General features: G+C 36.9%; 1 protein-coding gene across 3 annotated transcripts in view; it reads left to right on the forward strand.

Moving 5' to 3' along the window:
• The window catches only part of MICU2 (mitochondrial calcium uptake 2), a 166,635-nt gene that overhangs the window by 21,352 nt on the left and 123,311 nt on the right, over window positions 1-21,972 (forward strand). For all 3 annotated transcript variants that reach the window (XM_078070572.1, XM_078070574.1, XM_078070573.1), the window contains exon 2: window positions 18,581-18,725. In XM_078070572.1, coding sequence (XP_077926698.1) covers window positions 18,581-18,725 — 145 coding nt within the window. The remainder of the gene's footprint in view (window positions 1-18,580; window positions 18,726-21,972) is intronic.

Consider the following 21,972-nt stretch of genomic DNA (forward strand, 5'->3'; position numbering starts at 1 on the left):
TACAGTCATGAAAAGATTGCTTCTTGAAACACTATCAAAATACTATTTTATTGTGGTTATTGAAATTCTTTGAAATATCTTAGGAAGGGAGTTGGAGCTGTTGGCTATATCTTGATTCTTAAAGATTACTTATATTGTCTTTTTTTCTTGAAATTTGTGTATATTATAGAAAATTGAAAGGGCAAAAAGGAATGTGTAAAAATCATCTTCTCTTTACTATGACTTAAAAAAATTGTCATTGTTAAAGTTTTGGATTTTATATCTTGAGTAGGAAGGTTTTTCTTAAAATTTTGGAAGACAATATTATTAACAAAATATTATTTTTTCATGTTACAGAAATAAAGTTAATGAAAGTGAGCTGTCTTTGCCCTTTTAGGGACTGTCTCTTGCCCCATGTCCTTGCTGTCCAGTCTCTTCTTATCCATTTTTCTCTTTAGTTTTTCTACTAAAAGCTGTTAAGAATTTATTATGCTTAGTGTGATGACAGTTTCCTTATATAGAGTAGTGCCTAGTTTGGGGAAAGCAACCTACAATGGCTTTAGCAACATATCGGTGGAAAAGTATAGTGATACAAAAATCAGAATTGTGCATTATAGTGTTGTATTTCATTTGTACCTCAATTTTTAAGGAGTTGTGCAGATACATATAAGATTTTATTAAGACCAAGCTTTTATTTGGTATTTGTATATAGCAGAGATGTCCTTTATTAGTACATTGCTTTGTTCTGGTTAGACCACAATTGCTTATTCTTTACTTAAATTAATCTGCTTTAGCTGGTGGAAAATGTAAGACATTTTTAAAGGACCTGGAATTAATAGATTTCTCATTTTATACTTACTCCTATTTGGGAAGCTTTTTTTTTTTTCCTTTTAAATTTTGAGAGATCCCTGCAGGGGCCCCTGGGTGGCTCAGTCAGTTAAGCGTCTGCCTTCAGCTCAGGTCCTGGGACCAAGCCCCGCAGCGGGCTCCCTGCTTAGTGGAGAATCTACTTCTCCCTCTCACTCTCCTCTGTGCTCTCTCTCAAATACATAAATAAAATCCTTAAAAAAGAGAGAGAGAGATCCCTACAACTATATGTTGAAAAAAGATGGAGTCTGATAGTCATCTCAGTTATTTATAGTCAACTATATACACTATTCTGTTATGGGCAGTGCTTAAAATTGGAGCATTTTATTTTACTAATTGTATTTTACCATATTATCACTTTTGCTGATTTGTCAATCTTTGAATAGGTTGTGAATCTATTAAGAATGTGATAAAAGGTATATGCTTTGTTCTCAAAGTGCATATACAATTTTCACATGAAATTTCAGGGAGTTACGAACACCAAGAAATATGACCACGTGGTGTAGAGTTTAGGGCCTCTGCCTGATTTTTTTTAGGTTACATCTCTTTTCCCTTCTGGCTTCTTAATATTGGTCTTCATATTATGAAATGTTATATCTAAAGTTATCTTCTAGGTCATTGCTTCTATCACGTCTCACTGCATTTCTCCTAGCTTTTCAATTTTACCCTCAAATCAGATAATTTATGGTAATTAACCTTTACTTTTTCATATTTACTCTTCCCTCTCATCAGTTCTTCACTTCTGTTCTGACTCTGTACATTCTCTTTTCTAGCCCAGTGTATGTTCCATTAGCCTTATTACACTAGCTTATCCTGTGTATAGCTTTATAAATGGTACACCACATTTGTCAATTACCATATCCCTGTCCTTTAAATATTAAAGGCCTGTTGTCTGAGGAAGCATCTTCAATTTTATTCTGTTTACCCTCTAGCCTGTGAGTGGGTTGGGTTATTCAAGTTCTCAGAGCCTAAGGAGTCTACTTATAAGTTCATAGGAATATTATTAATATTGGTAGTATGAAGTACATATATAAAATATTTTTTAAAGATTTATTTATTTATATTAGAGAGGGAGAGAGAGAGGGTTGGGGAGAGGGAGAGAGAGTCCCAAGCAGACTCTGTGCCAAGGCAGGAGCCCCATGTGGGGCTCGATCCCACAACCCCAGGACCACGACCCAACCTGAAACCACGACGTCCAACCGACTTAGCCACCCAGGCGCCCTCATATATAAGTTTTTTAAAGTTTATAAGTTAAAAGTATCTAACCGATAGCCATAAATATTTAGAAACTAATTTTACACCAGAAGTGACAGAATCCATCCAAGTCTTTAAATATTCAGTTATTCTTTGAGACTTCCCTGACAATTCAAGTTTGGAGATTTGGGTTCCCTGAATCATTTCAGCCCTTTAGGCTCTGTTTATTCTAGCCTACAAATATATCTGTTCCTTCTTTCCCCCAGGCTTCCCAAGATTTAACTAGTTATTCTCTTAGTTATAAAGAGTACAGGAGTAAATTATCACCAAATAAATTTTAACAAGATTACCCAAGTGCTAGTTCTGTCCATGCCTACCCTTAAAGTACATATGTAACAAGTTACCATCAACTACAGGTTTTCACTGGTTTTGTTTTCTTATGTAAGATTCTAAAGTTCTCAGGGGTCAAGGTAAAGATTTTTCTTTTCTTTTCTTTTTTTAAAGATTTTATTTATTTGTCAGAGAGAGAGAGCACAAGCAGAGGGAGCGGCAGGCAGAGGGAGAAGCAGGCTCCCCACTAAGCAAGGAGCCCAATACTGGGCTCGATCCCAGGACTCTGGGATCATGACCTGAGCCAAAGGCAGATGCCCAACCGACTGAGCCACCCGGGCGTCCCAAGATAAAGATTTTTCTTTAAGATGCGCCCAGAGAACTTCATATTCAGTACACACCTCACTGTTGCCTAGGCAAATGCTAACAATTCTGCTAACTTAGTAAATGAAAATTCTTTTCCATATTTTTATTTAGCAGTTGTTTACTTTAGTTATGCTTGGTACTACCTTAAAGCAAAAAAAAAAAAAAAAAACAATCTGTTTGGTTTTCCAATCAGTATATAGCAAATTCTATCATGGAATCTTTTTAAATCTTCACTGTTGCACTATTTTCAAAAATTACTGAATGAGAGCGTGGATATCTTCTCATGAAATTTGTCCAAAGAATGAGGTAAAAGCAGAAAGGGAGATTTTGGCAAATCTTTGCCAGGTCTTAAGTGATTTGCTTGAATAATAACTTAATTTGCCAAAATATATAGTCATATCTGTGTATTAGTTGTCTTTTTGTATTGTGTAATCTACGTATTACTTTATTTACTGGTAATGTAATTTACAGACATCAACAGATATACAGATGGCATGCACCTTAGTACCTTTGCTAGTAAACTCTACCTGTTTTGCCAATGCTTGGTAAAATGTCTGGCTCGTCCCCTGCTCATTTCCTACAAGTACATTCTAATAGCAAAATTTTATCATAAATATACTGCATTAAGTTATGTCAGTGAACTGCAAGCCAAAGCTGAAAAAAAATCCATTAAAACCTAATCCAAACATGGTATAAGGCCCGAAATCCGTTAGATCATTCATTCATATTTACTTACAGGATAGTGTGAAGCAGCTGGTATAAGCCAGTTTCAGAGCATTCTGTTTCTGAGATTCCATGATTTCTATGATAGGCAAAAAATAAGGCTATGTTCTTTGGTATGGTTAACACTGCCACCACCTGTCAGTGGCTTTACCTCTTTCCTCTTATTATGAAGGCATTCTTTAAATCTGAAGTACGTAACAGGATGCAGTAATTTGTGGTTATAATAAAAGGAAACAAAGGGCCTTTATTTCCATTTGTGTGCAAACTTCTTTAGTGCAATTACACGACAAAGTACATACGTAGCTATCTAAAGATATTTCAATAAATTAATATGGTTTACAATGTAAACACAAAAAACAAACTTTTGCATATTTGTTCAAAAACTAAAATCTTTTAAATTATTTTTTTAATGTCACACTCTGAGTTGGGAATTGATTCCCATTTATAAAGATCCATGCATTCCTGCCACACTTTTTTTTTTTTTTTTTAACCATTTAGCAATATTAACCATGTAGTAGGCACTGGTGATACAGAGGGGAAAAAAGATATTTTCTGTTCTTAAAGAATTCTTTGTATGGGGCCACAGACAGTTCCAGTACAGAGTCGTTAGGACTTAATAAAAATTTATTCAGGGTTCTCTGTGCTTCTACTGAGAGGCTACCTAACCCAAAATGGGTACTCGAGAAAGGACTCCTAGAACAGTAACTTCCAGAATTAATTCTTAACAAATAAGTTAGCCAAATGAAAAGAGGGACAAGAAACAACTAACTATATTACATGCTTAGTTTTGTGAAGTGTTTTAATTACAGTCAGAAGCAGTAAGTGGTTATTTAATCTGTCTTCTAGAAAGGTATGCAGTAAAGGTTTGTTGAAGCCCATCAAAGGGTAGCCCCGTCAGTACTGAAGCTAAGGACACCAGCAAGCCAATCAGTTTTAGGAAAATCATATTAGCAATGAACAAAACTAAAGTTGACATTTTAAGTTAGTACAATATTTATTTTGCACAAAGACCCAGTTCATTAAAAAATAATAATAATAGTACCAATAAAATTTTTTGAATAGAAATGTAATTTTGTTCTTAGAGATTGCAAATCTGCCCCTTCATTCAGGTTTTCGTTACCTTTCCATGTTTACCTGAGGGTTTTTTAAAAAATTTGTTTTATTTTTGTTTTGGGTACAATTTCTTTTTTTATACAAACAACATATTGCTGTTTTCAAAAATAATTCCAGTCTTTGACCAAATTTTGGGTAGGGTTAGGGTGTGGGGCTTAAGGGGCTTGGTGATAGGCAAATTGCTATCAGTATTCAACCACAAGCTTTAACAGCCATCCTCACAATGAGTTTCCTGTTGCCTGAGGGAACAGGCTGTCTTTTGCTGGGGATTGGGGATATGGAAGTCTGAGTAGATCACAGAGAATGTGGGAACCTGGAGGGAAAGCAGTGCAGAATACTATAGGAATGAATTACTTTCCTTCTGCAGTCCCAAATTATAAAATACTTAGACTACAGACTGCAGCTGTTCCCCACGAAGGGGTGGGAGGGAGGAGAGAGGGATCCTTTAATCCATCCCTTCTTTGCTCCATACTGTGTCATGTATTGTAAGATACAATATCCTAAATGTTGTTATCTCTAGTGGTATCCTCTGTTTATGACTCAGTTCTCTGATAGCATCACTTTCCCCAGGCTTACTTGAAATTCTCAGTTTTGAGGAGACCTTTTTGCATGGATATGTAAGGTTCCAGAAATTAGTTCCATCTTCCATCACAAAAGGTTCCTTGTTCCTGATCTGCTTCCTAAGAAGATAGATCACAATCTAGATAAATCTACTGAGACTAGACCTGTTGCTAGTTTTCTACTTAAATTTAATTGTATCATCTTGAAAAATATTAGTCTGGTGCATATCTCATTTTTGAAAAGTAAGAAGTCAAAATGTCATGGTTGATAAATAACATTGAAAAATAGTTATCACAGGGGCGCCTGGGTGGCTCAGTTGGTTAAGCAACTGCCTTCGGCTCAGGTCATGATTCTGGAGTCCCGGGATCGAGTCCCACATCAGGCTCCCTGCTCAGCAGGGAGTCTGCTTCTCCCTCTGACCCTCCCCGTCTCATGCTCTCTGTCTCCCATTCTCTCTTTCAGATAAATAAATAAAACCTTTAAAAAAAAAAGAGAGAAAAATAGTTATCACAGTTTGAAATTTATCCTTGCGAGACATACACATCTGCTAAACGCTAGTTGCTCCTTTCACACTACTGTCTAGCACTTCCCACCTTCCATTCCATTATGCTTACCCCACTAGAAAGTGAATGTCTCTTCATTTTACCTCTATACAATGCTTGGTCATAGGAGACACATGATATTTCTTAAATAGGTTCGTGTTGAATAGTTGTAGATAGAGTTCACAAAGTAATATTTACCTTCTGTGTGGGCGTGGGGATGGGGGGGGTAATAAGCTGAAGTAACTCCATTTCCTAAGGAAAATGTTATTTAGTTATGGTTTCAATGAGTGATATTGATGAAACTTTAGAAGGGTATTGAAGTTTTAAGTTAAGACTCTAGTCTTTTTTTTAATCATGTGAAGCCTAATTTAAACTTTTCATTAAGAGCGTAAACAAAAATTTATGTAGTTATGTACCTCCTGCAAGGTAATTATGGAGGAATGGAGAGTGAGTATTCTGCTCAGTGATCTCATCAGGAAGGAGAAATCAGTTACTAAGATGCTTATTTTTTTTACTTATCAGCATCTCCTGACAGTGGCCACTTCTTTACACAGAATTCTGTGGGGTTTTTTTTTATTAATTAATATATATAAGCATGTGCCATTTCATTACTGTGTTTATCTAAGAAAAGTCACACTAGCTTTCTTTCAGTCTCTGGGAAGAAGTCTAGACTAGGCCATCACTAGATCAGACAATGTTCAGAAGCCACCCAGTGTAGTTCCCAGAGCTTCCAGGTCTCCCAGGAGGCACTTTTGTCTCCTTGGCTAATACTCTGTCATTTTGTGGAGTTTATTGTGAAATACAGCTTATGCAGTGAATATTTCTAATTTAGTCTGGCAGTACTTTGTTTCATGTACAATAAAATCTCCCCCATTCAGAACAAAATGGAAAAGTTTTAATGACTGCAATTTTCCAATTGTAAAGTTTTCTTAAGAAGAAAATATAGTCTTTCAATTAGCCACAGAAAGTTCAAAGACAACAAAGCAATTACATTGTATCCAGACTGCTACAAATTCCAAAATAAAGGTCCCAAATGAATATGGTTTTACTACATCTTATCTAATGCATTGTAGGGTATATTGGATATATTAAAAGCATTGCAAGGAAGGCTTTCTTTTCTCACTTTCTTCCCGAGAATGCAGAAACCAAAGAATGTCCAACAAAGAACAGAGAATGGACTTTTTCAGATTTGTCACTTCATGGATAAAATGTAGAGACAGAATGGTGACGCACCTGTTGCTTTAAAGGCAATAAACTAGAGAAATGTTTTAACAGAAGTCATAAGCTTTCAAAGATCTCTTTTATCCAGCTCACATCACTCATTGCTCTTAATTCCTTTGTCACATTTTTTCCTGCATTACAAGTAATCCTTGAAATCCATGGAGCATTTTATATATAACCAGAACCATGTGGATGGTTCTCACGTGTTCAGTGTAGCCCCAAATCCCAGCGTTTCTCCTGCCCCTCCTTTCCCATGTATTTAGCTTTAGATGCAGGTTTGAGAAGCAAATAGTTGTGGTAATAGGAATTCATCCCCACTGCCATCACTTTCCACCTACCAAGACTCTAAATTCGGTCTCTGGTGGGTTTCAGATAACAGAGAGCCACCAACAGGCCCTCCGCAGCTCTTTGATCTCTACCACTGCATTCTATACTCTTCTTTCTGGGGAGCTAGTTCCTCTAGCAGCTGCTTCCCTCATGCCAGTCCATTGGTTATTTATGTGTAACAGTATACATTGGCCAACAGAGTAGATTTGTAGAAGTTTCTTACGGAATCTCATTATTCAGATAAAGATTAAGATTAATAATGGTTAGTCCATTCCTAGTGGAACAGTTCTCTCGAACTGCAGTAAGTAAGTTAAGAGGAGGGGCAAAAAAGTTTTTTCCAGCCCTTCAGGTTGAGTAGCTTCAGTGTGCTCTCCCCTGGGCACTGCTTTCATTTCCCCACATAACATGTAAGAGTGATACATGTCTTTTAAGAATAACCTGAGAAATAAATGACATCTTTTATTGTCCTTTTTTTTTTTTTTTTTGTATTAACTACTTAGAAAACAGTTTTTAAGATATCCAGCAATAGGGGCATTGTGGTTTTAACCTTATTTAGATTTTCTAACATCTACCTTATTTAGGTTTTCTGAAAGAGACTAAAACTGATCAGTGTCCCCTGAGGTCTTCTAGGCTTATTCAAACCCAAAGTACATACACGTAGGGCAGTGGCAAACAGAGTAGCAAATTCTAGTCTTCATTTCAGTAAAGTTTTTTTTTTCCCACTGTATTTTGGAAATTGATGTTTGATTTTGCTCTTTTCTCTTCCAGGAGCACAGCAGTTATTCATAAGTTGAGTCCTTTGCGTCTGTCATACGTGTGCATATTCTTTTCCCTGATTGCTTTTCTTTGTGATTTTCTTTGCCTTCTGTGTGATTTTTTTTTTTTCCTATCACATAGTCCATATATTTTCTGCAAGGTTGATTTTAATCTTTTCTGTTTCTTAAAGTATTTTAAGGTTAATAATGGTGTCTTCCTCTTAGTTAGCTAGACCAACTCCTTTTTCAGGTATTTATTTCTATTGTCTTGCATCTTATCTTTGCTCTCTGATGTTATAAAGTTGCCACTTTCATTTCCTATAACTTTTATTGTTTTCTTTCAGAATGTGATTTTCATTGTTCATTGTTTCTTATTGTTCATCTTCATATTTTCCCACAGAATTTGCATAGGCCCAACACTAGGTTTTTAACAGATGTTCCAGCCAAATATGTTGTTTGCAAACAATGTGAATGTTTATCCTTGACTCCTTTCCATCCTGATCTAAGCACTCTTTTTATATTTGTGTTAGAGTATTAGCCAAAGAACAGGATGTTCATAGTTCTATCAACTGTTCAATCTTCTAGCTGCCTGAGGGATCTGTGGTCATGAATACAGTATTTCCCTCTGCCCAACCGAGTCATAACTTGCTGATGCTGGCCCACCTTTGACAGAACACAGGAGGGAAAAAAGGACAACCGTTGGGCCTATAGTGAATGCAGAGAGTGACAGGAGCTACTTTTCTCTGGCCTGCGCAGTCCCTTCAAACTGGGAAACGTCAGTGACAGCACTACCCCTGTCCCATATGGTAATTTTGTACAGATTAGAAAAACATACCCCTTCCTCAGTGCACTTTGCTGCCTACCATTTGCTGGACAACTGCATGGTGATTCCAGTGAATGGTGCCCCTTAGAGTTGTGCAGTTCACACAGCTCTACAGGGTGGTCCTAACCAGTGAGGAATTTCAGGATTTCAGCCTCTCGTGGTTCAACCTCTCTCCCTTACATGGCACTCCTCTCTGGAAGAAGAAACTAATTTTCAGTCCTACTGTTGTCTTACCATTTGATCCAAATTATCAGAAGATCCTTCTAGGACCAGTTTAAAGTAGGCGATTAGGAGCTAGCTAGCATCAGTATGGCTGTACTTAACTGCTTTTTGGTTTTTTGTCATGTTGTGGGAAGGAGGTTTTAAGAACTTTTACTTATACTTCCTCATCAGTATTTTGGGTTTTGGGTTTTTTGTTTTGTTTTTTAATGACCCTTTGATTTTATTAGGAGTTAACTCTCTCTAGACGGTACCTTATACCCCCTTTTTTAGAGGAAACTAGTATAGTAGAAAGGATCTTCCCAGATTTTATTTTCAAGTGGATTATTATATTGATTGAGATTAAAAACCAAAAATCAAAAGGGAAAACTTGTTTATGTAGTAGATCCTTTAATACCTGGCGAGTCCAACTTCCTCTGGTGCTGATATTTTCTCCAGAGCATTGAAACAGCCCTCACTACTTAGAAGGATTTTAGACATGAATATTGATATTTATGCTGACATTTATATCCTAAATAGTCAAAATTATGGTTTGCCTTACAATACTTTTTATCTTTGAAAGGAATTGATTTAGCCATAGGAAAAAGCAGTAACATTCTCTTGACATCCTGCAATCCTCCAAACCTCTATGTTAGCATACTGAAATGCTGTTTGTAGATGCTTTTCCTGTAAGTGATACTTCATTATGACTAAGAATACACTAGTGGTAAGTTCTTTTAAAGGTGTATGTTAAAATATTCCATGCTCATGGATCGGAAGAATAAACATTGTTAAAATGTCTATGCTACCCAGAGCAATCTATACCTTCAGTGCCATCCCGGTCAAAATTCCAATGACATTTTTCAAAGTGCTGAAACAAACAATCCTAAAATTTGTATGGAATCAGAAAACACCCCGAATTGCCAAGGAAATGTTGAAAAAGAAAAACAAAGCTGGGGGCATCACGTTGCCCGATTTCAAGCTATATTACAAAGCTGTGATCACCAAGACAGCATGGTACTGGCACAAAAACAGACATATAGACCAATGGAACAGAATAGAGAACCCAGATATGGACCCTCAACTCTATGGTCAAATAATCTTTGACAAAGCAGGAAAAAACATGCAATGGAAAAAAGACAGTCTCTTCAATAAATGGTGCTGGGGAAATTGGACAGCCACATGCAGAAGAATGAAACTCGACCATTCTCTAACACCATACACAAAGATAAACTCAAAATGGATGAAAGACCTCAATGTGAGACAGGAATCCAAAAAAATCCTGGGGGAGAACATAGGCAGTAACCTCTTTGACATCGGCCACAGCAACTTCTTTCAAGATACATCTCCAAAAGCTAGTGAAACAAAAGCAAAAATGAACTTTTGGGACTTCATCAAGATCAAAAGCTTCTGCACAGCAAAGGAAACAGTCAACAAAACAAAGAGGCAACCCACAGAATGGGAGAAGATGTTTGCAAATGACAACTACAGATAAAGGGCTGGTATCCAAGATCTATAAAGAACTTCTCAAACTCAACACCCAAAAAACAAATAATCAAGTCAAAAAATGGGCAGAAGATTTGAAAAGACACTTCTCTGAAGAAGACATACAAATGGCTAACAGACACATGAAAAAACGTTCATCATCATTAGCCCTCAGGGAAATTCAAATCAAAACCACATTGAGATACCACCTTACAACAGTTAGAATGGCAAAAATGGACAGGGAAAGAAACAAGAAATGTTGGAGAGGTTGTGGAGAAAGGGGAACCCTCTTACACTGTTGGTAGAAATGCAAGTTGGTACAGCCACTTTGGAAAACAGTGTGGAGGTTCCTCAAAAATTTAAAAGTAGAGCTACGCTATGACCCAGCAATTGCACTACTGGGTATTTACCCCAAAGACACAGATGTCGTGAAAAGAGGGGCCATATGCACCCCAATGTTCATAGCAGCAATGTCTGCAATAGCCAAACTGTGGAAAGAGCCGAGATGCCCTTCAACAGATGAATGGGTAAAGAAGATGTGGTCCATATATACGATGGAATATTACTCAGTCATTAGAAAGGATGAATACCCAACTTTTACATCAACATGGATGGGACTGGAGGAGATTATGCTAAGTGAAATAAGTCAAGCAGAGAAAGTTATCATATGGTTTCACTTATTTGTGGAACATAAGGAATGGCATGGAGGACATTAGGAGAAGGAAGGGAAAAATGAAGGGGGTGGATATCGGAGGGAGAGATGAACCATGAGAGACTGTGGACTCTGAGAAACAAACAGGGTTTTAGAGGGGAAGGGGGAGGGGGGATAGCTTAGCCCGCTGATGGGTATTGAGGAGGGCCCGTACTGCATGGAGCACTGGGTGTTTGTTACACGAAAACAATGGATCGTGGATCACCACATCAAAAACTAATGATGTATTGTATGATGACTAACATAATAAAATTAAAAAAAAAAACAAAAAAATATATAAAAAATAAATAAAATTTTTAAAGGTGTATGTTAACAATATTGGAAAGATAAAGAGATTTACATCCTGTGGTCTAATTTTCTTTGACATGTAATAGTATTTATGACAAGACCAAACTACGTCTACTTATATTTTTCTGAAAGACATTCCATTTTCAGTCACGATTCTAATTATTTTCAGTTTATATAAACATAGCCCTGGTATTTTTATATAACAGGCACTCTACAAAGTACTTTGGATATATAGTAGATCAGACAGTAATGCTGAATTTATATAGCATCATTGGGAGTGTGCATGTGAGTGAATCTTCCAGATGACTAAAATTACCCTTGTAAGTAATTAAACATCCTTTTTATGCAAGATATGCATTTAAAGCAGTTAAACTGTGTTACATATTTTCATACATTTTTAATAGAACATTCCCTACATAATTAGCAGTTTCTCGGTGCCTGAAGATCATCACCATAAATAGACCTAGAGGCCACTGATTGGTTGTTTAACAGTGGTTGGTCCAGACTATTGCAGCCATGTCTGTTTTATATTATTTTTCTCTCCTATGTCACTGTCAGGCTATGTAGATCTCCTGTCTGCCATCAGTATATGTGACTCTAACATGTATAACTTAATGTTTTTAATGTGCTGGGATTTTGAAACTTAATAACCCAAGTTTATTAGATTGATGTATAGGTTAAGAGTAAGTGCTGAATCATGGTATGAGATACCCTATAGAATCAGCCATGTAGGTTCCAGTGTCTTACATATATGGTGACTATTGTATAAATTAACAAAAGAAGATGTCAGTAGTCAAGATGATCTTTCCAGTATAGTATGTCTGCTCTTCTCCTCTTTGATCCATTTTTTTCATGTACCCCAGAGACCTACACCATGGATCTGGCAGCCCAAAGCTCAGAACTGACTTTACTATAATTTGCTGTGCGGTAGTTCCTTATACTCCTCTTTTGTGATCTGGTTCAACTATCCCCTGCTCTGTGATGCCTTTCTTAAGTCTTCCAAGTAACAAGGCAGTTAATTGGTCCTCTTTCTGCCTTCTCACAGATTTTTTTTTTTATATATTTCCTGTTAGAGCATTTGTTAAAATTATGATATTGTAGTTGTAATAGCTAACCTTCTAAAGCACTTAGAATGTGCTGGGTGTTATGTTAAGGGCTTTATGTGTATTATTTCATTGAACACTCATTCTTTAAAAGACTCTTTGAATAATTCACAGAGATGAAAAGATACAGCATAGAGAATGTAGTCAATAATATTGTAATAACTTGTATGGTGATAGATAGACTACATTTGTTGTGGTAAGCATTGATTAATGTATAGAATTGTTGAATCAATATGCTGTACACCTGAAACTAATATAACATTGTATGTTAATTATACTTAACTTTTTTTAATGAATAAAAAATAAAAGACCCTTTGACGTAGATACTACTGTTTTCTCCATTTTCCAAATTAGGGTTAAGTGAAGGAGAAGGGTCATATAACTTGGCCAAGTGATAGAGCTGGGATTTAAATTCAGGCACTTTGATTCCAGTTTCCACATTTTTCACATCAGTCAGATGAAGCACAGAGAGGTAACTGGTCCAAGGTCACATATCTAGTAAGTGACAGAACTAGAATTTGAATCCCAGGCAGTTTGACCTCAGGGACAGTGTTCTTAATTATTTATTTGCTATCCAACAGTCCCCTTTGTAAACTCCTTAAAGGAAAACCTCATAGTATCCATCATGTATCTATAGAACAGTGACGCATAAGAGGTTCTTTAAAAAAGGAGGGCATTTGATATAATGAGCACTGGGTGTCATACGCAACTGATGAATCACTAAATTCTACCCTCAAAACTAATAATACACTATATGTTAACTAACTTGAAATTAAATTTTAAAAAGAGATTCTTAAGTGTTTGAGAATGAATTGATGAACTTTTCACTGCCTGATATGTAACAATACAGATAAGCTAGGATTTGCTCGTAGATCATTACTCTCAGATATAACTTTAATATTTTGACCTTTATTATTCCTCCTCATTGTCTCCATCCAAACTGATATTCTAACTACACTCACCAAAGTCTACAAGCCATTGGCTTTGCCTTAGTTCAGTTTGTCAAGCCCAACCTACCACAGATAGGCCACACATACACCAAAGTGAGAAAGAGACTAAAGAAAGTGAGTGGAGATTAAAGGAAATGAGTACCCACAACAATATCAATAACAATAATAACAATAATAGTTCAAGGAATGTGAGAACAGCAGCTAACAATTTTTAAAAAGCCCCCTGAAAACTCCTGATTTTCGGGCGACTGACTGGTTCAGTCGGTAGAGCATGGGAGTCTTGATCTTGAGGTTGTAAGTTTGAGCCCCATGTTGGGTGTAGAGATCACTTAAGTTAAAATTTTTAAAAATAAATAAAATAAAGCCACCTAAAACATGCAAGGGAAGGAGAGAAAGGAAGGGGAGGTGAGAAAAAAGAGAGCATGCAAGCATGTGAGTAGGAAAAGCACAGAGATGAAAGAAAGGGTTGGGGAGGAAGGGAAAATTGTTAATTCTTGACAATTAATTCCATCCAGTAAGTCTGAGATTTGATCAAAATGGTTATACAAATGAAGTAAGGCAGAAATAAAATAATAAAAATGGCAAATTAAATGTAACATTATGTGTCATATGTTTATACTTCAATAAAAAATGGTAAATTGTCTAAATTCTATGAAGTAAGCATAGGGGTGCCCAGGTGGCTCAGTCGTTAAGCGTCTGCCTGCAGCTCAGGCCATGATCCCAGGGTCCTGGGATCGAGCCCCGCATCGGGCTCCCTGCTCCGCGGGAAGCCTGCTTCTCCCTCTCCCGCTCCCCCTGCTTGTGTTCCCTCTCTTGCTGTGTCTCTCTCTGTCACATAAATAAATAAAATCTTTAAAAAAAAAAAGCATAAATATATATTGCACATCAATTATAATAGTGGTCTTTTAAAATGTACTTTAAAACTCAACTACTGGTTGGCTTGGTCAGAGGAGCATGCGACTCTTGATCTCAGGGTCATGAGGTCAAGCCCCATGTTGGGTGTAGAGATTACTAAAGAAATAAATAAATAAACTTAAAATTCAACTATGATAAAGGTGACCTAAATAAAACTGATTTGTTGGTTCATCAGCTTGGAATTACAAAAGCTCTAGCAATTAGCTCTAGCTCTAGCTTTAAAACAATATTTTTCCCCTCTACAAAAATTTTATTGTAGCAAACATATTAGAAATCCTACTTACTTTAAGTTTGATTGAACAAGAGCAGTAATACATACCATTTAGGAAATGAACAACAGTTAGCCCTAAAAGATGGCTAATTCTTGTTGTAGTCCTTTTTATTCTCTAGAGTCTAGCTTAAATCCCACTGTTTTCATGAACTTCCTCAGCCATCATTACCCACACTGCTTTCTTTGTTTTCTTAATTTATATAATTCTTAGAGGAGCTAGTATAGGATAGTGCTTGAGCCCAGGGTTGTCATACCACCTATGCTGTCAGCTTAACCTGCTGTGTTGATCTAGGCAAGCAGGTAAACCTTGACAAGCCTTGGTTTCTTCTTTTGTAATATGAGGTTGATAAAGATGATGTCTCTCAAGGTTATTGTGAAGGTTGAGTGAGACCGTGTATGTAAAGATGTTAGCACTTCCCTTGCATATACTACATGTTTAATTAACATTAGCTGTTATTGTTAGGATTAACTACTGTCCTATTGCTGTCTTGATTCATATGTGTTCTGTCTCTTCCTAGAGTGTCCTCAAGTTAGTAGATGCTCAGTTAAGTACTTACTTGAAGGGTAGATGAGGATGCAGGGAAAGACCAGTGTAAGAGATTGTAACTTGGGGGCTTCCACTTTATATTCCATAAGAGAAGTGATAGGATTAGAATCTACAGTGGTGGTGACCCCAGGTGATAGCTGGGTACTCAATAAGCAGAGTGTGAGAGATAATAGAAAGGATTAGAAAAAAGAGAGACATTATTAGTGCTGGCATGGGAGTTAAAAGATGTGGGGGTAGGAGAAAAGTCTGTTTATACCATGAAGTAACAGGAATTAAAGGCCACAATACCAGATTGAATTGTGAGGATGTTGGGTAGGGGTTGTTAGATGTTCGTATATCACACCATCTACTAATGGAGTCATGGTGGTAGGACAGATGTGTTTTGGAGGTCATTTGTTTATAAGTGACCTTCTAAATTCATGGCCTGTAATTCAGATGACAACTTTAAGGTCAGAAATCAGCCCTTGAAAGGGAGTTTTAGTTTTACCTCCTCTACTTTTTCTTGTTCCCAAGAGAGGATATTTAACCAAAATTGGAAGGGATAACAACCCAACCAACCATTATTTAAAATGGCACTTCCCAGAATAATTGATTCTTCTCAAGACTCTTCAGAGATGTCATGCTTGTGCAAGTTATAGGCATACAGGCATACGGAAAATGGTAATCATGAGATAGGGGGATTTTTAGGGTCTAAATCTCCTAAAAGAAAAAAATAGGATTTCTTTGAAAATAGTTTTCATGTCATGCTATAAAAGAGTGGGAGGTTTGTGTTTTTACTTCTTGGTCATTTTCAATATACCAGGAAAGAGTAGGACTGCTGCAAGATGGAGGACAACATGAAAACGAAGAGAGGCAGAGTTGACAGTAGTCCGTCCTGCTATGGGACCATTTGAGGAGGAGAATAAATGAGTAATTGACTCCTTTTAGTTGGTTGAAATTTGAAGGGTTTATTTACACAAAAAGGATTGAGTTGGATAAAAAGGTACTCTTTTAATCAGTCAGGAACAACTTAGATATTAGGAAGTATAAAGAAAGACAGCATTTGTTTAAGGATTTGGAAATATACTATATTTCTGTGTGGATTAGTTACTTTTGTTAATCTCTTAATAGACTATATTAATTTTAGTATTTTTAATAGAATTGTTCTCTAAGTTAATAATGTATATGTCCTTACTCAACATCTTTCAGTTCTTCTAATACACTGTATTCTCTCTCATATCTAGGACTTTGACAGTGCTGTGACATTTACTGAGAAGACTCTTACCCACCCTCCCTTCCCTGTCTCATGTGTATACTTTCTGTAATTTCATTGCCAGAACACTGAGTGTGTTCTGGTAGGAATTAATGTTTGTCTTGTTTACCACTGTTTTCCTACATATACTCAGTATCAGTTTGTTAAATAAAATAATATATCTGTTACTGTATCTGCCTCATGTATAAAATGTTCAGAGAGTATTAAGAAAATTCAATTTTCTGATTATTATGTAAGAGTATGGACTCATGTAATCAAAGCGTGCCTCAAGTCATTTTTATAGTAGTAATTTAAGGGGAAAGAAAAGGAAAGACATGAATAGACAGGTTCTGAAGAAGATAGGGGTTCAGATCATTCCAGTATTATTGAGTATTCTATATATGTCCAGTATTCTGGCATGCACTGTGTAGAACACAAAAGAGGCATAAAACTAGCTTCTCAAGGAAAGCAATTGTCAAAATGGGAGAGAGAATTAATACTAGTCAGAAAACCAAGATCAGCCAAAAAGGAGCTGTTAACTTTGGATTTTGTTGGCTTTGAATTTTGTTGGCTTTGAATTTGCAGAGGTTTAAGCAACTGGAATTCACATTTTTCCCCCATTTCAATTCTAGTCAGTGAACATCACTGTGTGTCAGGGTAAGTAATAGGTTCAGTAGCAGTAAGTGTGAAAAGGAAGTAATGTGCCCAGGAAGGATGTTGTGGTCCAGGTCAGAGAAGTGCTTTAAGGAAAGCAATCCAAGGTGAGAGTGTGCTTTTGGATTTCACAGATAATACTCGCATTCTGTGTCAAGATTGCTATATTGACATTGGCGTTTACGTTAACTGCTGTGTTGTGTTCTTCCAGTTTGCGTAGGATACAGTGCCCAGCCATGGATAGGGGGTTAGTGTGGTATTTAGTGGATTGAAACACTTTGAGTTGGACAACCCTGGTTTTTTACCCTGGCTGTGCCATTTCCTTTAGTTGCCGTATCTACTTTAGTATCTGTTGTTCAGTTATTGTGAGGACTAACTAAATAATTCATGTAGAGTGCTTTATTAGTATAGTCCCTAGCACGTAGTAAGTGCTCAACAAAAGGTTAGCAATAAAGATTTCAATATTGTTTATATCAGCATTGAGTCAAGGTCTAGGTGCCATTGCCTGAGATATCCAGACTCTTACAATATTTTACCAGTTCTTGTCCTTTTAGCACTCTCCACCTATCATGTAAATATATTTCTGAAAGCAGAGCTATTTATCAGACATGATATATTTTATCTTTGTGAAAAAGCACAACTTTACTTGATCTTTTGCGTCTACCTTTTTTTTTAAGATTTTACTTATTTATTTATTTGACAGAGAGAGCAAGAGAGCACAAGCAGGGGGAACAGTAGAGGGAGAGGGAGAAGCAGGCTCCCCGCCAGGCAGGAAGTCTGATGCGGGGCTCCATCCCAGAACCCTGGGATCTGACCTGAGCCGAAGGCAGACGCCCAACCATCTGAGCCACCCAGGCGCCCCATTGCCTCTACTTTTCTCTCTGATCTGATCTTCTGCCACACTGCTCCTTGAACACACCAGGCTTACCTAGGAACACACACACACACAGAGGAATCTCATGGTCTTTGATTTACTTTACCTCTTGCTTAGGATGCTCTTCCTCCAGAGAGCCCCAGAGCTCACTAACTGTACCTCATTTAGTGTCTTTAAATGTCACCTCTTTAGGAAGGCCTCCCCTGAGTATCCTATCTAAAATACTACTCCTTACGACTTTCTTATCCTGCTTAATATTTCTTTGTGGCACTTCTTATTATCTCACCTTATTTTCTACATGTATTCATTAATTGTCATTTTCCCACTCTCGAATGGAAGTTCTTCAAGTTAATATCATTCACTGTTTTATCTTCATGCCTGAAAGAGTGGCGAGTAGACAGTCAAGTAAATATTTATTAAATGAATGTTTGAAAAATTTGGAGATTGTTAGACTAAACACTAAAACTACTCTGTAAAGATTATTCTAGAAGTAGCTAAGTTGGGGAATCATACTGAAAAAAGTCTTAAATTGCAATTTCTTTTTCTTTTAGGAAAATGTTGACTCTGGAGAGATGGGAGAAAAATTGTCCCTTCGTAAACAGCGCTTCATGCAGTTTTCTTCACTGGAACATGAAGGAGAATATTATATGACACCACGAGACTTCCTCTTTTCAGTAATGTTTGACCAAATGGAACGTAAGTTGTTTTTTGGATTTTTTTTTAAGTTTTTTAAGTTTTTTTTTTTTTTTAGAAATCAAACATTAAGGCTGAAAACTTCTATTTTTCAGAATTGGTAACAACTTTTCTTCATTTTAATTATAATTCTTTGTACCATGCATTTGCTTATTATTTAGACTTTACATTCTTCATGACACAAGTGTAGTTAAACATTTTATGTATTTATCTAAGAAATAGTTGTTTTGTTTATGGGTTTTTCTGAAGAGCCAAAGGAAAAACAGGTAAGTTTTTAATGTCACTAAATATGTTAACAGAATAATTAATTTATCTAGGATATTAGTTTTTGGTAGTATTGATGTTTTAAATTGGGCAAAGAATGAAACCAGATTAGAGCAATGTGGGGAGGGGGGGGGACAAAAATACAATAAGAAGCAAAAATCCAAAAGCTATAATTATGTCATTTTATTTCATAAACCATCAACTTTTAATTATTCCAAATGATATTAGAAATTCTTAGCTGTATTACCTAAACTAGTCCCTTTTACTTTGCAGAGAGTAAATACAGCCCTATCCTCTGTGCCCTCTATTATAAGAGTGTTCTCTGCAAACTTCTTGCCTTCCTGACACCTGTCAGGGTGTTGGAAGTACTGCCCTGTAAGTAGCTATATGTGGGAAACTGATAAGGGCTAGTGTAAATTGAGTTGAAAAAGACTACAAAGACTTGGGAAGGCATTTTCAATATTGAGAGATGACTTGAATAAAAACAAAATGAATGATTATGGCATGCTCTACACAGTAAGTTCACCAAGCACTAAAACCAAAGAATTGTGTTAAGGAGTAGTGACAGATCAAATTGCAAAACAGTTGAGGGTCATATTGTACAGGGCCTTTCAGTAACCCTATGCAACCATCAGAGGCTTGTATATTTGGTAGAGATGAGTGGACATCATCTTTGACCAGTGAGGGAGCAGTGAAGGTTTATGAGCAGAAAAATAAATATAGGTTATTTTGGTACCTCTTTGGAGGGAAGTTTGGCAGTATGTATCAAAACCCTTTAAGTATGTACTTACTTTGTGCAGTAAGTTCACTTCTAGAGAACTAATTAGTCTAAGTAAATAACTGGAGAGATCAAAAAGATATTTTTAAGGTAGTTTACTTTCCAACATATAAAGAGCTTGAACGTCGTCACTCCTGTCCTCACAGCAAGAAAAAAGCTAAAAAACTGAAAGTCAGCATCTCTTCTTAGATCCATCAGAGAATTGAGACCATAAGGCATAGGAACATGAAAACTGGAGATGGGCAGATACAGAGAAGCAGAGCTTACCCAGAGCAGAAACTACCTGGAAATCACTGCGGCAGCCAGCATCTGGTGGGAACATTTAAAGAGTGATTTGGCTAATTGCTAGAATCTGAGCATGGGCTAGCTTGAGAGATAAAAACTTGTGAAGACCCAGCCATGACAGTCTCATGTACTTTTATGAGTTTTACCTAGCAGAGCCCCACTAGGTTCTCACAGTGAAGATCTGAGAAAAATCTTCCCTCAAGGGGAGGGGAAAAGTAATCATTTTGAAATACTTGCAGAGCATTCTGTTCTCCTTAGCAAAGGCCTGCACAGGAAACTTTTACCAAAGTCTAACCAACCTGGGGGAATGGAAATACCCAACTCTGGCCTCCTCTAGCCTTCCTGTCTCACTTAGGAAGGAAAACAAAAAACTGAAAGCACTTGTGAGGATCACAACCCTGGGATACAGGCTCACTAACAGACTGAGACCTAATCATAAGATTATAAAACACTTCTCCTCCCCCCACACCTCACCACACATTAGGAAGGCTCCTAAGGGGGATACAACAGAAAGAACTGCACCTCTCAGACCTTATATATGAAGGAGTCTCTAGGGAAATGAAAACAACAGAGGAGACAAAAACAAGGACACCAGAGGAAATGTTTAAAAGCCTCTGACACCTACAACTATAGCAGACAGTAAACTCATCCTAATGTTATCCAGATAAACATAGAACCTCACACTTAAAACCTATCTCCTTAAGTAACATTTACCTAATAGATCTTACCTGGCTCTCAGAAAACTCAGTTGACATGCTAAAAGGCAAAAGGCAGTCTGAAGAGAAAGCAAGCATCAGAACCAGATCCAAATATAGCAAAGATTTTGGAATTAGCAGACCAGAATTTAAAATAACCATGATTAATATAACTAAGTGCTCTAATAGAAAAGTACACAACATATAATAACAGGTAATGTAAGCAGAGATGGGGAAACTCTTAGAATCAAAAAGAAATGCTAGAAATAAAAAACACTATAATAGAAATGAAGAATGCCTTTGATGGGCTCATTAGAATAATGCTCTGGGCTGAAGAAATAATCAATGACCTTGAAGACATGTTAATTGAGATTTCTCAAACTGCAAAAAAGAAAGACTGGAAAAAAAACAATGTCCAAGAAGTATGGGACAAAAATTGTAACATGCACATAATGGCAATAGCAAAGAAGAAAGAACAGAAGAAATATTCAAAGTTATTAACAGCTGAGAAATTTCCAAAATTATTAATAAACACCAAACCACAAATTCAGGAAGCTCACAGAATTCTAAGCAGGCTAAATATTTAAAAAAACAAAAACAAAAAACCCTATACCTAGGCATATCATTCAAACTATAGAAAATCAAAGACAAAATCTTAACAGAAGTCAGGGGGGAAAGACCTTACTTAAAGGGAAACAAGGTTAAGAATTATATCATACTTCTCTTCTGAAACCATGCAAGCAAGAAGAGAGTAGAGTAAAATATTTAAAATTTTGGGATAGGGGGAGGAGTTAAGATGGCAGAATAGTAGGGGGACCCTGGGACACAGCTAGATCAACATCAAATCATTTTGAACAACTAGGAAACCGATCTGAGGAAAGAAAACAATCTGCACAATTGGAGGGAGAGAACATGACAAATGTGAGCTTCAGAGAGTGAATCGGGAGAGAGAAAAGCTGCAGTACTACCGAGTGGTGGGAACCCTTTTCATAGAGCAGTCAGGGATGGAGGGTTGGAGCAAGGCTCGGTGGTGTGGGGATATCGTGGGTTGCTGGGGAAGAGAATGTTCCCCTTCCTGGAGTGCATTTAGAAGATGGTATTTTGCTTTTCCAAGGACAGAAACCTGCCAGGCGGTTTTGAACCACCGTTCAACAGCAGGGGACAGAGGCACCTGCAGACGGCAGATAACCTGGTTGTGGCTTTTTGCTGTGTTTCAGCATAGACTCTG

The sequence above is a fragment of the Halichoerus grypus genome, chromosome 4, assembly GCF_964656455.1.
Source record: "Halichoerus grypus chromosome 4, mHalGry1.hap1.1, whole genome shotgun sequence".
In the NCBI taxonomy this organism is placed as follows: domain Eukaryota; kingdom Metazoa; phylum Chordata; class Mammalia; order Carnivora; family Phocidae; genus Halichoerus; species Halichoerus grypus.